General features: G+C 43.1%; 2 protein-coding genes across 2 annotated transcripts; one reads left to right on the forward strand and one right to left on the reverse strand.

The window, feature by feature from the left end:
* Positions 1-1,365: 1,365 nt before the first annotated feature.
* On the forward strand, positions 1,366-19,360 carry IGFBP2 (insulin like growth factor binding protein 2). The gene is made up of 3 exons (XM_082262171.1): positions 1,366-1,538; positions 7,491-7,631; positions 18,622-19,360. The coding sequence occupies exons 1-3, from the start codon at positions 1,389-1,391 to the stop codon at positions 18,775-18,777; spliced, it is 447 nt and encodes a 148-aa protein (XP_082118297.1). The 5' UTR covers positions 1,366-1,388; the 3' UTR covers positions 18,778-19,360.
* On the reverse strand, positions 10,640-13,361 carry LOC309557738 (uncharacterized protein; the record flags this gene model as incomplete). The annotated part of the gene is made up of 2 exons (XM_082260509.1): positions 12,173-13,361; positions 10,640-11,695 (listed from the first exon to the last, which is right to left on the reverse strand). The coding sequence occupies exons 1-2, from the start codon at positions 12,956-12,958 to the stop codon at positions 10,640-10,642; spliced, it is 1,842 nt and encodes a 613-aa protein (XP_082116635.1). The 5' UTR covers positions 12,959-13,361.
* Positions 19,361-22,094: the final 2,734 nt, after the last annotated feature.

Raw genomic sequence — 22,094 nt, forward strand, 5'->3', positions numbered from 1 at the left:
GTTTTATTTTTGAGGTCTGTGTCCCATTGAGTATATAGTATTTCCCCTCACCGACTCCCGAGGGGAGGAAATCCCCTCCTAACCAACTGTCACATTGGAAGTGTTTCTCCTTACCTCCTCTTCTGGTGACAACAGTAAAATGTTGGATTTCCCATCCTTGTCAGTGCTTGTCATTACACCACATGGGCTGGAGATGGGCTGGAACTCTTCCCTACACAGCTAGATACATTGTATTAGTACAAGTTTTATACAAATCTCAGTGTTTGGTCTTGTCTTTGGTCGTCTTAATCCAGCCATTGAGACATTATTCCTTCCACTGACACCAATGATGGGGCACTATTCCTCCCACTGACACCAATGATAGAGCATAAGTCCTCCAGCTAACACCAATGATTGGGGCACTATTCCTCCCACTGATACCAACAATGGGGTTTTATTCTTCCTACTGAAACCAATGATGGAGCATAATTCCTCCCACTGAAACCAACGATTGAGGTACTTTACCTCCCACTGACACCAATGATGGGGCACTATTCCTCCCCCTGACACCAATGATGGGGCACTATTCCTCCCACTGACACCAACAATGAGGTATTATTCTTCCCACTGACACCAATGATTGGAGCACTATTCCTCCCACTGACACCAATGATTAGAGCACTATTCCTCCCACTGACACCAACGATTAGAGCACTATTCCTCCTACTGACACCAACAATGATGTATTATTCTTCCCACTGACACCAATGATTGGAGCACTATTCCTCCCACTGACCCCAATGATTAGAGCACTATTCCTCCAACTGACACCAACAATGGGGTATTATTGACACCAATGATGAAGCGCTATTCCTCCTACTGCCACCAATAATTAGAGTACTATTCCTCCCACTGACACCAACAATTGCGTATTATTCTTCCCACTGACACCTATTATGTGGCACTTTTCCTCCCACTGACACCAATGATGGGGCACTATTCCTGCCACTGATACCAATGATGGGGCACTATTCCTCCCACTGACACCAACAATGGGGTATTATTCCTCCCACTGACACCAATGATTAGAGCACTTTTCCTCCCACTGACACCAATGATGGGGCACTATTCCTCCCACTGACACCAATGATGGGGCACTATTCCTCCCACTGACACCAACAACAGGGTATTATTCTTCCCACTGAACCAATTTCTGGATTTTACTGCAAGGCTAAAATATTTCTCCCTTAGTCCCCATGCTGCCTGTCTGTCTTCACTGCGTTATGTATGTAAAATATAATATTGTAGGTGATTATATGCAATTATTACAAATTCCCTTTTTCTTGTATGCAGATGCCCAGGAGGAGCGACAAGACATCATGGAATATAACCTGGACGCTGGGCCAGTGATGACTAATGATAACTTACCAAGGAAGCCACCTCGATCGCCTATGAAGGATATCGCTTTGACTCGTGAAAAAGCCAGCGAGCAGCAGAGATCCAAAATGAACAAAATTTTTCATGAGGACAAGAAGAACACACGGCTTTCAGTGCCCAGGGTGAGAACGTGACTCTTTAGCCCTGGACTCATAAAGGACAAAGCTGGAGGTGTAGAGAAGGCTAGTTGTGCTAACCGCGATACCTATCCGGCTTGCAAGTGGTTTACCGGGGTGATGACTGAAGCTATCAGCCATATCTCCATTTTTTTTTTTTTTTCAGCCGGCTATTCTATTTCTCATGAAAGCGGTCCGAGCGGCTAATTTGCTGCTGGATCGCTTTCCAAAGCACTGGGAGGGGTCATCTCCCCTCTCCTGATGCTCGCCGGTGTTTCTCAGGCTTACCATTTTTTTGCCAGCGAACCCAGGAAACCACAGTTGGCCATAGAGGTAAACATAATTTTCCAGGAAACTACACTATGGTCAGCGGCTCCATCATCTTATATATTATATCAGATAGAAAATATGTAGAGAGGTGCCCTGTTAGTCATTAAAAAAAAGAGAGACCAGATCGTCTCTCCTCACCTCTATGATCTAGGACACATGTGTCAAACATAAGGCTCGGGGGCCGAATCTGGCCCGTGAGGCCGTTTCATGTGGCCCTCGCACCTCTCCTGCACCTACAGCACCCCCCCCCCCCACCTTATCTCAGCAGTTGGCAACAGAGAGGTAAACAGAACTCCTCCTACAGATCCTATGCCTCTCTGTGAAGCTACAGCACACCTCTCTATCTCCCCTGGATTCAGCATTCAGCAGACTCCGGCAAGTCCTCCTCCAGGCCCTGAATTTTCTGTTTCCCAGCTCAACCCCCAGCTTCCTCCCCGAAGCAGCACAAGGGAGAGCACTGGGATGTAAGGGAGAGTGGGGGATTCTTCATTTCTGATGGTGGGGTGCTCTGGACATCTAGTATTACAGATACAACCGGCCCTTTGAGGGCAACTAAAATGCCCATGCGGCCCACAATTAAATTGAGCCTCACACCCCTGATCTAGGAGGACCGAGACGTCACTTCCAGGCTAGGGCGGAAGTAAACAATCTTTTTTTAATCTTTTGCTACCAAAGGTAGAGGAGAGATTTGGGGTCTTATAGACCTCAGATTTCTCCATAAAGAGGACCTGTCATCCATTATTCTCATTACAAGGGATGTTAGCATAGAAGTGATCCAAAAAATAAAAAAAAAGAATTAGGACAGTATAAAAAATATAAAATAAATAAATAAATAACAATAAAAGGGACAGTATAAAAAATATTTAATAAATAAATAAATAAATGAGAAAAAAAAATTGAAAGCGCCCCATCCCTCCGTGCTCGCACGCAGAAGTGAATGCAAAAGTAAGTTGCGCTGCGCACGCACATGTAAATGTTCACACCCAACATGTGAGGTATCGCCGCAAACATTAGAGCGAGAGCAATAGTTCTAGTGCTAGATCCCCTATGTAACTGTAATAAGGTAACCCGTAAACATGTTTAAAGCGTCGCCTATGAAGATTTTTTAGGCATTGTTGTTTGCCGTCATTGCCATTGCGCAATTATAAAGCGTGACATGTTTGGTATCTACTTGGCGTAAACTCTTTTTTTTATATTTTACCGAAAAAATTGGGTTATCTATTGGGTTTTATTTTTGCATTAAAATTATATAAAGTGTATTTTTTCCAGAAATTATAACTTACCAAGGATAAATACAGTGTGACATTAAAAATAAATAAATAAATAAATTGCCTTTACAGCTTTTACAGGTTACCACTTTAGATTTAGACAGGAGTTCTGGTGCTAGAATTACTGCCCTTGATCTGAGATTCCTGGTGATACCTCACATCTAAAGGGGAATCGCTGTTTGTGCATGTGTGGGACCAAAGAGTGTGTTTGCCTTTGTGCGTGAGCACAGGGGGATGGGGATGGTTTAAAACATTTTTTATTTATTTATTTATTTTACACTGTTGCTGTGATTTTTTTATTTTTTTTTAAACACTTTAAGACCCCGTTCACACTGGGGCGACCTGTCAGGCGACCTGGTCGCCTGACAGGTCGCCGTAGGTCGCCTGCCATAGAGAAGCTGTGGACCCGTTCTAATAGGAGCGACACAAGTCGCTCCGACTTAGAAAAAGGGTCCGGAGCTTCTTTGGGGTGACCCGGAGCGACCTGCATAGACTTCAATGTTATGAAGTCCATGCCGGCCGCTCCGAGGTCGCGGTGCGAGCAGCGTGCAGCAACCTATGAGGTCGCCCCGGCAAGTCGGATCGCCCCAGTGTGAACGGGGCCTTATTGGTAATGTTATATTGTTTTATTGTTATCACAGGGAATACAAATTTCTAGAGTTGAGCGAACACCTGGATGTCCGGGTTCGGCCGAACTTGAAAAAAAAAAAGCCCGGGTGCGTGACCCGAACTTAACCCGAACTTTACCCCGATCCCGAATCCCATTGAAGTCAATGGTGACCCGAACTTTTGAGCACTAAAATGGCTCTAAAAAAAACATGAAAAGGGCTAGAGGGCTGCAAATGGCAGCAAAATATTCTTAAGAGCATGGCAAGTGCTCTGCAAAAAAATGTGGATTGGGAAATAACTTAAAATAACATAAAAAACATAAAAATAAAAAATAATCATCTTGATCGAGGAGGATGAGGCCCATATGGAGTAGGAGGTTGAGGTGGTGAGTAAAGTATGAATGAAAAACTGAAAAATAATTTTCCCCTTAAATTGGTGCTTTTTGAATAGCAGATTAGAACAGCAGTGTCTAAACGCTGTAAGTCACAGTAAAATATGAAGGAAAAAAACGTTTTGTTTTTTTTTTTAAATCCAGATTAAGCAGACACATATGCACTGAGCTTGCATTACATGGCCGCTGCACGCCGCCCACCTAACAGACTGATAAAAGTTTTTTTTTTCTCGCTCCTCCTCACTGGGCTCAGGTCAGGGCAAAAAGGTTGTGCACTGCACCCCCATACAATAAAATCGATGTAGATCGCTGTCTGATTAAAGAAGATTCTTCCTATTCTTTCCCTTAACCACTTGCCAACTGCCTAACGCCGATCTACGTCGGCAGTCAGCCCCTCACAGGCAAAGTGACGTAGGGCTACGTCACTAGCTTGTGAGGGTCTAAGGAGCGAGCGCGCGCCCCCGGAGGCGCGCTCCCGCTCCCACGTGGTCACGGACCCCCCCGCGCGTGTGACCGGCGGACCCGATGTCCGCCGGTCACTCGGCGATCGGCGGGGAAGAGGGAGAATGTCAGGCAGCTTGTGTAAATAAGCCACCTGTCATTCTCCTTGCTGTTAGGATACTGATCACTCGGATCTAGTATGTAGATCCGTTGATCAGTGTCCATACAGCTCAAGCCCCAGCCAATCACAGTAGAAAGCACGCCCCTAGGGATACACACAGCCCCTCCCTCCCAAATAAAGTTAACCCCTTCACTACCAGTGTATTTTTACAGTAACAGTGCATATATATAGCACTGATTACTGTAGAAATGTCACTGGTAACCCCAAAAGTGTCAAAAATGTCAGTCAAGGGTCCGATCTGTCCGCCCCAATGTTGCAGTACCGCAAAAAAAATCGCAGATCGCCGCCATTACACGTTAAAAAAAAAAAACAACAAAAATGACAGAAATCTTTCCCTTTGTTAGTAAACGCGATAACTTTTGCGCAAACCAATCAAAATACGCTTTTTGCGATTTTTTTTACCAAACATAGGTAGCATAAAACAAATTGGCCAAAAAAGTAAAAAAATTTTGATTTTTAAATTTTTTTTTGGGGAATTTCATATAAAAAAATGTGAAAAATATTGCTATTTTTGCAAAATTGACGCTCTTTTTTTGTTTATAGCGCTTGATCAAAAAATCGCACAGGTGATCAAATACCACCAAAAGAAAGCTCTGTTTGTGGGAAAAAAAGGACGCCAAATTCGTTTAGGTACAGCGTCGCACGACCGCGCAATTGTCCGTTAAAGTCACGCAGTGCCGAATCGCAAAATACCCCCTGGTCGGAATGGGGGTAAAATCTTCCGGGGCTTAAGTGGTTAAAGCAATCTCCAGCCTGACCCTACAGTAATCTCCTATCTCTCCCTCAGCAGCAGCAGGAACCTCTCCCTACAATAGTTAGAGCAGAGTGACGTGCGGCGCTATGTGATTCCAGCTTATATAGAGTCTGGGTCACATGCTGCACTGGCCAATCACAGCCATGCCATTAGTAGGCATGGCTGTGATGGCTTCTAAGGGCACACTAGTTAAACGCTTGTTGATTGGCTGCCCTGCAGCTGTTGAAACAGCGCCATTAAAACCGCGCCAAAACATGAAATAAATTACCGAACAACGGACTGTATCCCGAACATACAGTAAAATGTTCGGGTCCGTGTCTGGGTACCGAACACCCAAAAGTCCGGTACGATCCCGAACAATACCGTCCGTGTTCGCTCAACCCTACAAATTTCCTCTGTAATAGCAATAGGCAGTGACAGGTACTCTTTGCTGAGAGATCTGGGGTCTATTAGACCCCAGATTTCTCCTCTGCCTTCAAAAGCTTTGGATCATACCAAGATCAGTATGATCCAATGCTTTTTTCAAACCACTAAAGATTTGTTTTACATCTGCTAAAACTGGAAGCAATGTAATGCTCCATCGGTTCTGGTTTCCTATACCATAGAGATGACCGGAGCCATTGCAGTCTCATTCAGGCATCATCCCTGTGTAACCACTTGAAGTCCAATGACCTACTAGTGCATCGTTGATCGTCAAATGGGTACCTACAGGTGGGCGTACAATCAGGCTTACCTGTAGGTACAATGAATATCTCCTAAACGTATATTAGGAGATATTCACCTCAACAAAGGCAAATGGGTAAATACACAGCCCAGCTGCCTGTTTTTACTACCCCCCTCCCTTCTAAGATGTTTTGGCATTACATTTTACTAGTAGTTGGAAGAAGGGAGATAAGGACAATAAAGAAGCAATGGCAGTAAAAAAAAAAAAAACATTTTATTACATTGGTGTAGGAAACTATAAATCTTTTGTGCTAATATAAGATACACTATATTACCATAAGTATTGGGACGCCTGCCTTTATACACACATGAACTTTAATGGCATCCCAGTCTTAGTCCGTAGGGTTCAATATTGAGTTGGCCCACCCTTTGCAGCTATAACAGCTTCAACTCTTCTGGGAAGGCTGTCCACAAGGTTTAGGAGTGTGTCTATGGGAATGTTTGACCATTCTTCCAGAAGAGCATTTGTGAGGTCAGGCACTGATGTTGGAGATGTTGCCTGGTTCACAGTCTCCTCTCTAAATCATTCCAAAGGTGTCCTATCAGGTTTAGGTCTGGATTTGGTAGAAGGGAGATTATGGTGTGGGGTTGTTTTTCAGGGGTTGGACTTCGCCCCTTAGTTCCAGTGAGGGGAACTCTTAAAACGTCAGCATACCAAGACATTTTGGACAATTTCATGCTCCCGACTTTGTGGGAACAGTTTGGGGATGGCCCCTTCCTGTTCCAACATCACTGCGCACCAGTGCACAAAGCAAGGTCCATAAAGACATGGATGAGCGAGTTTGGGGTGGAGAAGCTTGACTGGCCTGCACAGAGTCCTGACCTCAACCCAATAGAACACCTTTGGGATGAATTAGAGCGCAGACTGTGAGCCAGGCCTTCTCTTCTAACATCAGTGCCTGACCTCACAAATGCGCTTCTGGAAGAATGGTCAAACATTCCCATAGACACACTCCTAAACCTTGTGGACAGCCTTCCCAGAAGAGTTGAAGCTGTTATAGCTGCAAAGGGTGGGCCAACTCAATATTGAACCCTAAGGACTAAGACTGGGATGCCATTAAAGTTCATGTGTGTGTAAAGGCAGGCGTCCCAATACTTTTAGTAATATAGTGTATGTGTTATTATGTATATATTATTGTTCTTCTGATCATATTATATAATATTTTGCATAGTGTATAATCATAGTATGTGATGTAAATTGTAGTTGTCCAGTTATTATCATGAGGGAGCAGTCTGTAATAGTGTGATGTGCTTTGTGCAGAGTCTGTGTCAGCAGCAGTTGGACCAGGTCCTGGAGAGGATCTCCTCCATGAACCTCCCGGATGAGAGGGGTCCGCTGGAACACCTTTACGCCCTTCACATCCCCAACTGCGACAAGAATGGCCTCTTCAATCTCAAACAGGTCAGATGGCTTGACGGACAATGGCCTCAGTTAGCAGAAGCATGAAAAAACTGTTGGTTTTACAAACTTCCCCTCTCACCCCTTCTGCACCCCCTATTGACCAGAGCAATGTTTACATTTCTGCAATGGACCTGTTTATTTGTCAATAACTTTGTCATTACCTGAGTAATACATGTACAGGGGAATTCATAGAGGGTGTTGTAGACGGGGGCAGAACTCAATTCATGCACCTATAGCGCTACGCCCTAAAGGGCCCACTCTGTTGATTTCAAGGTTCTTTCCCCATCACAACGCACTTGCAGCCAGGCACAGTCTAAGTCACTTGTCCAGCTCAATAAACAGTCTAGAGCAGTGGTCTCCAAACTGCACCCTGGATGTGGCCCTTTGCTTGCTTTTATCCAGCCCTTGGGGCATTATTCCCCCCACTATCTGCAACGATGGGGTATAATTTTTCTCTTTAATACCAATGATGGGGCACTATTCCTGCCATTGATACCAAGGATGGGGCACTATTAATCTCATTAATAACAACGATGGGACACTATTATTCCTATTGATTATAATGATATCGCACTATTCCTCCCATTGATACCAATGATGGGGCGATATTAACTGAATACCAATGATGGGACACTATTATTCCCATTAATACCAATGATGGGGCACTATTCCTCCCACTGATACCAACGATGGGGCACTATTAATCCCATTAATACCAATGAGGGGGCACTATTCCTCTCACTGATAGAAATAATGGGGCACTATTTCTTCTATTGATACCAATGATAGGGCACTATTAATCTCATTAATACCAATGATGGGGCACTATTCCTCCCACTGATACCAATAATGGGGCACCATTTCTTCTATTGATACCAATGATGGGGCACTATTCCTCCCACTGATACCAATAATGAGGCACTATTTCTTCTATTGATACCAATGATGGGGCACTATTAATCTCATTAATAACAACGATGGGACACTATTATTCCTATTGATTCCAATGATATCGCACTATTCCTCCCATTGATACCAATGATGGGGCGATATTAACTGAATACCAATGATGGGACACTATTATTCCCATTGATTCCAATGAGGGGGCACTATTCCTCCCACTGATACCAACGATGGGGCACTATTAATCCCATTAATACCAACTATGGGACACTATTATTCCCATTGATTCCAATGAGGGGGCACTATTCCTCTCACTGATAGCAATAATGGGGCACTATTTCTTCTATTGATGGGGCACTATTCCTCCCACTGATACTATTGGGCACTTTGAAAGGATACTACAACCTGACTTACAACAAGTTAATAGTACCTGTCTATCATTAATAATGTACTCTATATATACACTACTATACTAACCTGTGATACTAACCTGTGATGCTACTCTCCATTCCACACTCCCACACACACCTGCGGGGAGCAATGTAGGACTGAAGTCAAAACATTGACACAGAATAATGTATCACTTTATTTCTTGGTTCAGTATTGTTCTGTCTCAGCATCGATTGTACCTGTGACCTTCTTGTAGACCCAGTCTGAAAGTGTGTGCAGCAGGTTGAATGATGGCTTTAACAGATAGTTTACTCAATGAATAAAGACTCCAGAGGTGTTCTCCAATGCTTCTTTATGCTTCAAGTTAGCAAAGGCATAAACATAGAGACTTTTCCATAGATAAATTTCCAATGAAGTTACACAGCTTCCACACTTCCACGTCTCCTCATAACAACTAAACAAAATGTGAGTTACAGCAGGAAATGGAGGAGGGAGCAACCAACTAGCCAGAAACAGCAGGGGTGTAAGGAAGATACCAATAACATAGCATAACATAACATGTAATAACAACTGCTAGACAGTTAAAGCTGCGTGGCAGCACACTCCCCGCCTGGTATCGTGAGATACCACTACACAATTATTTTCCATAAACATACAATTAACATTGCATACAGTAGAATGCTATGTAGCCCTCTCCTCTAAGCTAACTATGCTAGAGATCTAAGTAACTCCTTCACATAACACTGAATCAGAATTTTTGGAAGCAGGCATAATTGGGACTGTCTCAGTGACTGGTCTCAGGAAGGTTTTTAGGCTCCCGTCCTTTACAATCCTGACTTCCACACTTCGGACCTTTCCATCATCACTAGCAATGGCCTTTGTAATAACTCCAACTGGCCACTGGATCCGGTGAGTTTGCTTGTCTTTTAGAAGAACCAGGTCCCCTTCCTTTAAGTTAGGCTTCTGGGTATGCCACTTTTTACGTCCTTGGAGAAGTGTGAGGTATTCCCTCCTCCATCTGTCCCAGAAACAATCTGCAAGGTATTGAGCGTATCTCCATTGACGTTTATATATGTCCTTTTCATCAAAGATGCTCTTTGGCGCTGGGATCTGTCCAATTTTCCGGCTCAATAATGCAGCTGGAGTTAAAACAGTCGGACATTCTGGGTCTGTGGTACAGCGGTCAACGGTCTTGAGTTGATTATTGCTGCGACCTCAGCAAGGAATGTAGTAAGTACTTCATGGGTAAGACGTGAAGAACTCACATCAAGCAACATAGAATCCAGTATGCGCCTTTCCATCCCAATCATACGTTCCCATGCTCCGCCCATGTGTGAAGCGTGTGGTGGGTTGAATTTCCACATGCAGCCTAGATCACTCAAATCATTTCCAACTTGTTGTCGGTCGATCTGTAACTCTCTGCAAGCACCAATAAAGTTAGTTCCACAATCTGATCTCAACATCTTTACGGGACCTCTTAGAGCAAGAAATCTCCTTAGAGCATTGATAAAGCTCGAAGTGTCCATTGACTCGATTACTTCGATATGCACAGCTCTTACAGTTAAGCAAGTGAACATTACAGCCCATCTTTTGCTGTTGACCTGACCACCACGACTTCTTCTAGCCGTTACTGTCCATGGTCCAAACACATCGATTCCGACATATGCAAAGGGTGTATCTTTACTCAGTCTGTCTGCAGGTAGGTAAGCCATCTGTTAAAACTGCTGTCTACCCCGTAACTTCTGACATTTAACACAGTTGTGAATGATCATGGCTATTTGTCTTTTCACTCCAACTATCCAGAACCCTGCAATTCTGACTGCACCTTCTGTGTAGTGTCTTCCTTGATGTTTGACTCTCTCATGGTAATGCTGTATAATCAATGTTCCCAAATGGTGGTTTCTTGGTATTATCAAGGGGTTCTGTTCTTTCCCTAGCAGGTTTGACCTTTTCAGTCGTCCACTGACTCGAAGCATACCCTCGTTGTCGATCACTGGGTTCAGTGTGAATAGTGGGCTACATTTTGGGACTGGTCCATTGCCTCTTAAGCACTTAATCTCTTCCACAAAGACTTCTTCTTGCACACGACGTATAATGAACAGCTCAGCCCTCTCATACTCTAATGCATTGGGTGACTCCTTACAGGTGTGCCATCCATGGCAAGACGATGTCTGATTCGATTTGCAGAAAATCTGTGCAATATGACTCAATCTTGCTATAGTCTTCACCAACCTTTTCCAAGAGGAGAAACGTTTAAAACGTCTTACCTCCAAGTTTCTTCTTGAGCAGATGTTGGAACTCAATGCTACAACTTCAGGCCGGATTTCTGGATCAGTATCTGGATCCTCCAGGTGGAAATCGATATCTTCTTCTGAGTTTGTAGAAGACTGGTCCATTAAAAACTTGGGTCCTGAAAACCAGATGGTTTGTGTGAGGAAAACTGCTGGCACTGACCTAGTAGCAATGTCTGCGGGATTCAAACCAGTCGGGACATAGTTCCATTGTTCAGGTCTACTGTTTTTCCTTATTCGTTCTACTCTGTTGGCCACATACACATAGAACCTTCTCACACTGTTGTATATATAACCAAGCACTACCTTGCTGTCAGTGTAGTACTTAATCTGATCGATTTCAATGTCCATTTCATTTTGCAGGAATTCTGTGACTTCAACAGCTAGGGTCGCACCACACAATTCTAATCTTGGAATAGTGTGAGCAGGTTTTGGAGCTAACTTGGCTCTTCCTAGTAGAAACCTGACATGGGGTCTCCCGGACGGATCTATGATCTTGAGATAAGCCACAGCCGCTATGGCTTCGGTAGATGCATCACAGAAGATGTGAATCTCTTTCCTCAGACTTTTTGAAACTGAAGTGGGTGAATAGCAGCGTGGGATATTAAGTTCTTCCAGTACCTTCAAGGAGTTTCTCCAGTTCTCCTATTTAGGCAGTAGGTCTACTGGCAGAGGGGCATCCCAATCTGTCACTCTCTCAGTAAGCTGACGAAGTATGGATCTCCCTTGGACGGTAACTGGAGTCAAAAAGCCTAGGGGATCGTAAAGGCTGTTAACAGTTGACAAGACTGCACGCTTGGTGAATGGCTTCTTAGCGTCAGAGACCTGAAAGGTGAATGTGTCTGAAGTTACATTCCAGAGAAGACCGAGACTTCTTTGTATGGACAGGGAATCTACTCCCAAGTCCAAATTCTTCAAATCCTTAGCGTGATCTTCTGGATTGAAAGCCCTCATTACTTTGCTGCTATTAGATGCGATCTTATGAAGCCTCAAGTTAGCAGTCAACAGGAGCTGTTGGGTCTTTTTTATCAAATTGACGGCTTCTTCAGGTGTTGAGAAGGATTTCAGGCCATCGTCTACATAAAAATCTCTCTCAACGAATTGCCTGGTGTCAGATCCGAATTCCCTTTCACCTTCCCTCGCTGTTCTTCTCAGTCCATAAGTTGCCACGGCAGGAGATGGACTATTTCCAAAGACATGGACTCTCATGCGATAATCTATCACCTGATCATTAATGTCATTGTTGCGGTGCCACAAGAACCTGAGATAATTTCTGTGTTCCTCTTTGACTATGAAACAGTGGAACATCTGTTGCACGTCAGCTGTCACGGCAATTGGTTCCTTCCTGAATCGCATCAACACTCCTATAAGGTTGTTCGTTAGATTTGGACCAGTTAGAAGAACGTTATTTAAAGAGGTTCCCTGGAACTGAGCGCTTGAGTCAAAGACTATTCTGATTTGCCCCGGTTTACGAGGATGGTAGACTCCAAAGGATGGAAGGTACCAGCATTCTTCACCTTTCTTAAGGTCTGGTGCTGGCTCAGCGTGATGGTTATCTAAAATTTCCTGCATGAATGCTAGAAAGTGCTCTTGCATCTCAGGTTTGTTATGGAGAGTTTTCTTAAGTGCAGCAAATCTGGTTAAAGCTTGTTCTCGATTGTTAGGGAGAGTAAGCCTTGGTACTCGGAAGGGTAATGGAGCTACCCAACTGTTGGAATTGTCCTTGAAGAACTCTTCATCCATAATCTTGATGAACTCCTTGTCTTCGACTGAAGGGGCAATCTTGTTGTCATCACGAGTAGTCTGGTACACTGAATCACCAAAGTCCTTTTGAGAAGTGAGCTTGCAGTTAATGCTTTGGAGTGCTTGATATGGAACTTAGTTTTTAAAATCAAGTCTTTCCTTCACATAATAGTGCAATGGACATTTCATCAATCGATAGGTAACATTAGTTTTGTAGGAAGCTACATCCAAGAGCTTGTGAGATTGATCTAAACAGACTTCTCCTATTATCACCCATCCAAGATCAAGTTTCTGGGCCTGAGGAGCATCATCTGGACCGTTACATAACTCTCTTATTTTATGAACTCTAGGAATGTCTCTCCCTAGTAGAATCAAAATCTTAACATCCTTGTTAAGTGGTGGAATGTAGTTAGCAATGTGACTAAAAAGAGGGTGATGATGTGCAACCTCTGGTGTGGGGATTTCTTCTCTGTTGTCCGGTAGCTGATCACATTCGATTAGAGTTGGAAGAGGAAACTCTGTATCCTCATATTCTGACGCAACTATGAAGCCATGGGCTCTTCTTCCAGAAGTATTGATCTTTCCTGCACATGTCTGCAAGGTATAGGACCAGGTCTCTCCTTGAATGTTGAATAGGTCAAAGAATTCTGTACTGGCCAATGAGCGATTGCGCTGATCATCGAGTATGGCATACATTTTTATGGAATTTTGTGGACATCCTTCAGGAAAAACCCTTACAAGACATATCTTGCTACAAGACTTGCTATGAAGCCCTTCTCCACATGCCTCTGTACACCTTGTGGTTACGGGGTTGGCATATTGCTCAGTTTTCTCCCCACCATCATCTGATGTAGTCTTGGGGTTGCTGCCGGGTGAAGGTTTCCTTTTGAACAGGTCTGAATGAAGAGCGTCCACATGTTTGGCACTGTTACAGAGAGAACATCTGATGGCGATCTTACAGTCTCTAGCTAAATGATCGGAGGATGCACAACACTTAAAACAGATATTATGCTCTTTGAGAAATGACTTGCGTTCTTCAATAGGCTTGTCCTTAAATGCACGACATTTGGAGAGAGAGTGTGGCGCATTATGAATAGGACAATTTTGATTAAGATTGCTAGCTTTAATGTCTGTAGCTAAAACGTTGGATGCTATCGCGGTCTTACTCACGGCAATAGGATGCCTTAAATCCTTGAATTTACTGTTGGTGGCACTACCCCTTGAAGTAGTTAAGGGAATGGTGGTTGTATCTGGATAGAAGAAGCTTGGGTCATTCCTGGATCTTGCAACCTTCCGCACGAACTCTGTGAAATAAGAAAAGGGAGGGAAGGAAACATGATGTTCATACTTATACTTTGATCCTACACTAGTCCACTTTCCCTGAAGATAACTAAGCAACTTTGCTACAATAGGATTTACGCCCTGAGCAGTGTCTAAATAGCTAAGACCTGGTAAACTAAGATCTAACTTAGCAATTTCAAGTTCATGAAGGAGGTCACCTAACTCTCTAAGCTTATGATTGTCCTTAACAGAGATCTTAGGAAAGTCATTTAGTCTCTGGAATAAGGCAGATTCAATGACTTCGGGGCTCCCATAGTCTTGTTCTAGACGTTCCCAGGCAGCGTCAAGGCCTGCTTTAAAGTTATAAATGTAGACAGATTTAAGTCTCTTTACTTGTTCTGAAGATTGACGCCCCAACCACTTTATTAGTAAGTCAAGTTCTGCTTGAGGTTTAATGTCCAAGTTCTTGGTTACCGCCTTAAATGTAGATCTCCAACTCCTGTAGTTCTCTGGGCGGTCATCAAATCTAGACAGTCCAGTTGTAATCAACTCTTGTCGAATCATATACTTGCTGAACTCTGCAATGTCAGTGCTTTCAGTTTTTATAGCCACAGGGGGTACTGATGGTGCGCCGTCTTGGACCATGGTTGGTACAGTATATGATGTTGGCTGGTAGGTAGAGAGAAAGGTGTTGCAGATGGGTTTAATCTAGGTAAGGGTCTGTCGTCTGAAGGTCTCTGAGCATTTGAAGTTAAAGAGAGCTGTATCAAAGGGGGTAAAGAGTTCATTCTGTAGTCTTCTGCGGTGCCCTTGTAATCTCTATGCACATAGGGTTGTGGTGGCACATGAGCTGCGTAGGTTGATTCACTTGATTTTGTGATGTGCGGTAGTTGTGGAGGGTCTCTGTTAGTAGGTGTGTCTAGTTGACCAGCTTGCTTTGGCGACACATTGCCTTCTGATCCACTTGCTGGATGATTATGAGAAGAATCTCCAACTGTAGGTGGGACTGTATCCTCGTGGTTCTGAGTTAAGACAAACTGTAGGGTCCTTTCAACAGGGTCTTGACAAGCAGCCAAGCTGGTACAAGCTGCTCCTTCTTCTTCCATTAGGGCTTGTTCCAAGACAGATAACTCTGCTAACGCTACTTCCTTTTCTCTATTCTTCTGATGAATGTCTAGCTGAGCCTCTGTTTCTGCTTGTATTCTTGCTTGAATGCGTTTAGCTTCTGCCTTGAAGGCTGCTTCTTTTTCAGAGCAGGCGGCTTGAACCTGGGCTTCTGCAACCTTTTGGCGAGCTTTGAGTATTTGGTCGCTCAGTATTGACCTTATAGAGCAGGACCGCAATGACTTAGAAGAAGATTTATGATATGAGCGGGCAGACCTAGAAGATTTTCCTGAGTGTCTGGAAGAAGCAGAGTTACAGGATGTAGTTTCATGTAGCTGTGCCAATCTACCTTCTATCCGTGCCTTTGCTTCAAGATATGTACTATGCCTCTGCTGGTCATTAGAAGTAAAGTCATTTAATTCCGATGCAGCTTCCTCTATGTTGGAATGTGACAATAGGGAATAGTACTTCTCAGAAAGTCTTTTATAATTCTCAAATGCCTTCTTAACCCTTGAGAGAGCAGTGTTCAATTGCTCAGAATTGTTGCTAGTTTCATTAGTGGCTGTTATACAACTTAAAGTCTTTTCCCATAATGCAGTCAGGTTACTAGATGTTTCTTCCTTACTTGCTTCATTAACCTCCCTTGCCTTCAAGGATGGAGACAATCCTTGGATGGAGGATGGCTCTGACAGGACGAGCAGAATGAAGTAAGGAGTCTGCTTAATCTTGACTAAATGCAGGTAACTCTGTGAGATCTCTGTCAGACATAATAAGTACTGTATTTTTGGTGTCTTGTTAGAAATCTGCCAGAGCTCAGCTCTGTAAGTAGTGACTTCTGTTAGTAAGCAGGCTAAGCTGAGGAGCTGGGTATTTGTTACAATAGCTAGCTAGTGCTGCAACTGGTTCAGACTGGAAAACTCATCTCAGAAGGCTGTAACAGTAATGAAGCATTCAGTAGGTGGCTGGCTTCATATGCAGAGTAATGCTTCTGGTGACACACAGGAAAGTGTTTACTCACGTTTCTGAAGCTGCAGATACCTGTGAAGGATGCTTCTGGAAATTTACTTTCTGAAGCTGCAGAGATAACCATGTGATGGATTCTTGGAAATTTACTTTCTGAAGCTGCAGAGATAACCATGTGATGGATTCTTGGAAATTTACTTTCTGAAGCTGCAGAGATAACCATGTGATGGATTCTTGGAAATTTACTGTTCTGTCTCAGCATCGATTGTACCTGTGACCTCCTTGTAGACCCAGTCTGTAAGTGTGTGCAGCAGGTTGAATGATGGCTTTAACAGATAGTTTACTCAATGAATAAAGACTCCAGAGGTGTTCTCCAATGCTTCTTTATGCTTCAAGTTAGCAAAGGCATAAACATAGAGACTTTTCCATAGATACATTTCCAATGAAGTTACACAGCTTCCACACTCTGCAGTCTCCTCATAACAACTAAACAAAATGGGAGTTACAGCAGGAAATGGAGGAGGGAGCAACCAACTAGCCAGAAACAGCAGGGGTGCAAGGAAGATACCAATAACATAGCATAACATAACATGTAATAACAACTGCTAGACAGTTAAGACAGTTGTGGCAGCACAAGTATCCTAAAAACAATATTTTATCAGAATATGACCGAGCAATGTTTACAACATTCCACAAATAGAAATGTCTATCCATATAAAGACCAACCAACCCATCCATTACTTGTCACCAGTAAAGACAAACCCACCTTCAAAGACTTGTTATGAACATGTTTTTGTCACCTAAAGTAACGCCTACTAGTAAGTCATACACATCTCTTTAGAGTTTATCTCTGAGTTTATGTACTCTCAAAGTTATTTCCAATTTTGTCCCAGACATATTTATCACCATTCACAGGCTCAATTTCTGGGAAACATTGCCATTTTTTTTATAATACAACAAATTTCTCTGTGTTGCCACATATTAAGATTGTCATCTAAAACCCAATGTTAAAGAAGCACTCTAAATTAAGTTATAGCAAAGGATAAGCTTAAGCCGATGTTTAAGGGGTGCACTAATAATCCTGTTGATATCAATGATGGGGCACTATTCCCCCCACTGATACCTATGATGGGGCACTATTCCCCCCACTGATATCAATGATGGGACACTATTCCCCCCACTGATACCAATGATGGTGCACTAATTCTCCCATTGATACCAATGATGGGGCACTATTAATCCCACTGACACCAATGATGGGGCACTAATCCTTCCATTGATACCAATGATGTAGCACTATTCCTCCCACTGATATAAATGATGGGGCACTATTCCTACTATTAAATACAAACCCAATTCCAAAAAAGTTGGGACACTGTACAAATTGTGAGTAAAAAAAGAATGGACTAATTTACAAGTCTCATAAACTTATATTTTATTCACAATATAATATAGATAACATATCAAATGTTGAAAGTGAGACATTTTGAAATGTCATGCCAAATATTGGCTCATTTTGGATTTCATGAGAGCTACACATTCCAAAAAAGTTGGGACAGGTAGCAATAGGAGGCCGGAAAAGTTAAATGTACATATAAGGAACTTATTAGGTCAATTGGCAACATGATTGGGTATAAACAGAGCCTCTCAGAGTGGCAGTGTCTCTCAGAAGTCAGGATGGGCAGAGGATCACCAATTCCCCCAATGCTGCGGCGAAAAATAGTGGAGCAATATCAGAAAGGAATTTCTCAAAAACTGCAAAGAGTTTGAAGTTGTCATCACCCAGGAACTCAGCACAGGGATGATGGGAACTCCTCATAATGGGCACAGCAGGTGCACAGACCCAGGAACTCAGCACAGGGATGGTGGGAACCCTCATTAGGGCAACAGCAGGTGAACTGACCCAGGAACTCAGCATAGGAATTGTGGGAACCCCTAATGGGCACAGCAGGTCTACAGACCCAGGAACTCAGCACAGGGATGATGGGAACTCCTCATAATGGGCACAGCAGGTGTACAGACCCAGGAACTCAGCACAGGGATGGTGGAAGCCCTCATAATGGGCACGGCAGGTGTACTGACCAAGGAAATCAGCACAGGGATGGTGGGAACCCCTCATATAGGGCACAGCAGGTGTACAGACCCAGGAATAATGAGAGCAGCACCTGTGGCATATTAGGTGGGGTTGCTTGTTACAAAATAAATCCATAATTGGTAAAGAAATACATTTTAGGAATTCTTGGCTGGCACTCACTGGGGGAGGGGTAATTGGTAAGATTTACTATTCTAATATATGCCATTATTTACTCTTACAGTGCAAGATGTCCGTGAATGGCCAGCGGGGTGAGTGCTGGTGCGTCAATCCCCAGAACGGCAAGCCGATCACTGGAGCACCCACCATACGAGGGGACCCAGAGTGCCACCTGTATTATCCGGGCAACGAGGAGGAGCGCAAGCAGCGCGCACAGTAGTCCACCCGCGCACCACCAGCTAATATCACAGTGTCTGTATTTATACATATTGGGGTTAAACTGACATGAAATGACAGTTTTGAAAATGGGCTGGTTGAAGTGTAAGCTCTTTTGCTCAAACTTGTCTTAAAAAACCTTGCCATTTACCACCAGGACAAGACCGTCACTGTATGGCATCATTTGGAAGGTGCCATTTCTATATATATTTTTTTTAATTTCTATTAAACTATCCCAGTTTCAAAACTTCACCTGCATTACCCTAGATGACAGATCTGGAGCCTAAGGACAAATGTAGACAGCCAATCAAACATTGCGGAAGTCATGTGACATTAGGTTCTCAAGTCTTGATCTGTTCTACACAAGCGGAATGCTAATGTTAAAATAATCTGTGCGTTTCAGACACCTGGTCTTAAAGTGAATCTGTCACCTGTGTTTCTTTCACTTGTTAAATTCATGCTTGCCTTGCCAAATAATCTTCAGTGGAAAAGTGGAAGTTTTTGTCCCTTTCTGTTGCAGAGTTAGGTGCTCTCAAATCTATTATGTCAGTGCCAAATTAATTCAGACACTGACTGTCTCGGCAAAAAAAATAAAAACATATTAGCTAATCTACTTGGTCAACTGCTAGTTGTACAAGAGTTGTTGTCTTTGTGGGTGACAGGTTCTCTTTGAGATCCAGCCTAAAGTGAATATTTCAAGAGTTCATTCTTACATGTACAAATGCAACATATGTCTTCAGAAACGAAAGAAATGTTCCATGCCATTGTTTAATTTTACTTTAAATTATTGTATAAATGCCAGTTTTGGATTGTACCACTGACAGGTCTTGTTGCAGAAATTGCCATTTGATCAGCTAAATCTCATGGTCTTTCCAGTGAAATGTTGTCAGTATATAACCAGATTTGTACAATCTCTTTGAGCAATTTAGGAAATTTCAAAACAAATTTCAGACCAGACCAAAGATACAAAGGGGGTAAAGTGTATCTGTCATTCTGCACCATGGGATCCACCTTTTTGTAGGTCACTCTGATGCTTCAGTAAAATGGCCCAATGGTTGTACCATGACATTGGGTGGGGGTTGGGGTAGGGGTGAAGGCTATTTAACGTTTGACTCAATGATACTTCCTCCCCATATGCTGAATCTTTGATCAGCGGACAGAATGGGTTCCACCACTCTGAACAGATGTTATGTACCATTTTAAAATGTTTCTTTTACCGCTTCATTTCCTTTTCCTTTCCTTCCCTGTTCTGTTTTTACTTTCTTTCATTCTCACTTCATTCATTTCCTTTTACTTCCCTTTCCTCTTCCCTCCTCCTCTACACTCTCAATTTCGCTTCCCTCTACTCTTCTCTTATCACTTCCCTCTCCCTTACCACTTTATCTTATCACTTCCCTTTTCTTTACCCTTACTACTTCCCTCTACCTATCTCTTACCACTTCCCTCTCTTATTCTCTTACCACTATTCTCTCCTTTCCCACTTCCCTCTCTATTACCACTATACTTTCCACTTATCTCACCCTTTCCCTCCCCCTCAACATTTTCCTTTCCCTTCCCTCTAATTTTTTCTTACCACTTCCCTCTCCCTTACTGCTTCCCTCCCTTTTACTACTTCATCTTATCACTTCCCTTTTCCTTCCTCTTACCACTTTTCTCTCCTTTCCCACTTCCCTCTCTATTACCACTTTACTTTCCACTTATTTCACCCTTTCCCTCCCCCTGAACATTTTCCTTTCCTTACCCTCTACTCTTTTCTTACCACTCCCCTCTCCCTTACTTCTTCCCTTCCTTTTACTACTTCATCTTATTACTTCCCTTTTTCTCTCTCTTACCACTTCCCTCTTCCTTTCTCTTACCACTTTTCTCTCCTTTCCCACTTCCCTCTCTATTACCACTTCACTTTCCTCTTATCTCACCCTTTCCCCTTCCCTCCACTCAGCATTTTCCTTTCCCTTCCCTCTACTCTATTCTTACCACTTCCCTCTTCCATACTACTTCCTTCCTTCTTACTACTTCATCTTATCACTTCCCTTTTCCTCTCTCTTACCGCTTCCCTCTTCCTTTCTCTTACCACTCCCTCTCCTTCCCCATTTCTCTTATACCACTCTTATTTCCTTTACCACTTCCCTCTCCCTTTCCACTTCTCTCACCCTCAACATTACCCTTTCCCTTCCCTCTACTCTTTTATTACCACTTCCCTCTCCCTTACTGCTTCCCTCCCTTTTACTACTTCATCTTATCACTTCCCTTTTCTCTCCTTTCCCACTTACCTCTCTATTACCACTTTACTTTCTTCTTATCTCACCCTTTCCTCTTCCCTCCACTCAGCATTTTCCTTTCCCTTCCCTCTACTCTTTTCTTACAACTTCCCTCTTCCTTACTTCTTCCCTCCCTCTTACTGCTTTATCTTATCACTTCACTTTCCCTCTCTCTTACCACATCCCTCTTTCCTTATCTTACCACTTTCTTCTCTTTTACCATTTCCCTCTCTTATAACACCTTCCTTACTACTTTCCTTTCCCTTTTACGCCCTTCCCTTTTACCCCCTCCCTCCCCCCTCAACACTCCCCTTTCCCTCTCCTTTTACCATTTTCTCATCACTTCCCCCTCTTACCTGTTACCTTTTCCTCTCTCTTACCACTTTCTTCTCCTCCTACACCCCTTACCCGTACCAGTTTCGTCATCTTTTTCCACTTCCATCTCCATTTCCCTTCCCACCTCCCTCTATCTTCCCTGTAGAACCTCGTTATCCCTCCTTCTCTTCTTCCTTTATTTTGAGTCAGTTCCTTACTCCCTCTGTAGCTGGGGGCTTCCATTCGTCTACAACACCAAGATAACCCCATAACATGTAAATGGACCACCAAGTGTGAAATATACAGAGCGGTATAAAGGAAACCTTTCCTGAGAAATACATTTTTACATGCTGCTTCACTGCTGGGCATCTTGAACCTCTGAATTAAATCATCAATGAACCGAAACAAGTATGTTGTTAAGGACCTCGAACTTTGTGTTGACTTCCTTGCCCTGTACTTGTTCCAGGTCATCTAATTAGTAATAAAATCAAAGAGTCAGCATAACAGCCAGGCAAGTAGTCATTTTACGGCAGCCATGTTTCTCAGGAAAGTTTACTTTAGCAAATGTCAGGGGGTTAAAAAATATATATTTAAAATATGAAAAACATCACCTGCTAGTTGTGCTAGTATTTGAATGTTGCATTTAGAGTTCCCGTTGTGTCCAACTCTTCCAGGGCCATGTTCTGCTGCTTTACCCATGCTGTCTTTCTCCTATAACCACTTAAGCCCCGGAAGATTTTACCCCCAT

This window comes from Pelophylax lessonae (genome assembly GCF_965119305.1).
Source record: "Pelophylax lessonae genome assembly, chromosome: 6".
NCBI classification, from domain to species: domain Eukaryota; kingdom Metazoa; phylum Chordata; class Amphibia; order Anura; family Ranidae; genus Pelophylax; species Pelophylax lessonae.

What these genes read in the sequence shown, in the direction of transcription:
- IGFBP2 (XM_082262171.1), top strand. Translation starts at nt 1,389, where the DNA reads ATGACTAATGATAACTTACCAAGGAAGCCACCTCGATCGCCTATGAAG. An exon ending in CACGGCTTTCAGTGCCCAGG is followed by an intron (nt 1,539 to 7,490) that starts GTGAGAACGTGA and finishes TGCTTTGTGCAG; the next exon opens with AGTCTGTGTCAGCAGCAGTT. An exon ending in GCCTCTTCAATCTCAAACAG is followed by an intron (nt 7,632 to 18,621) that starts GTCAGATGGCTT and finishes TTACTCTTACAG; the next exon opens with TGCAAGATGTCCGTGAATGG.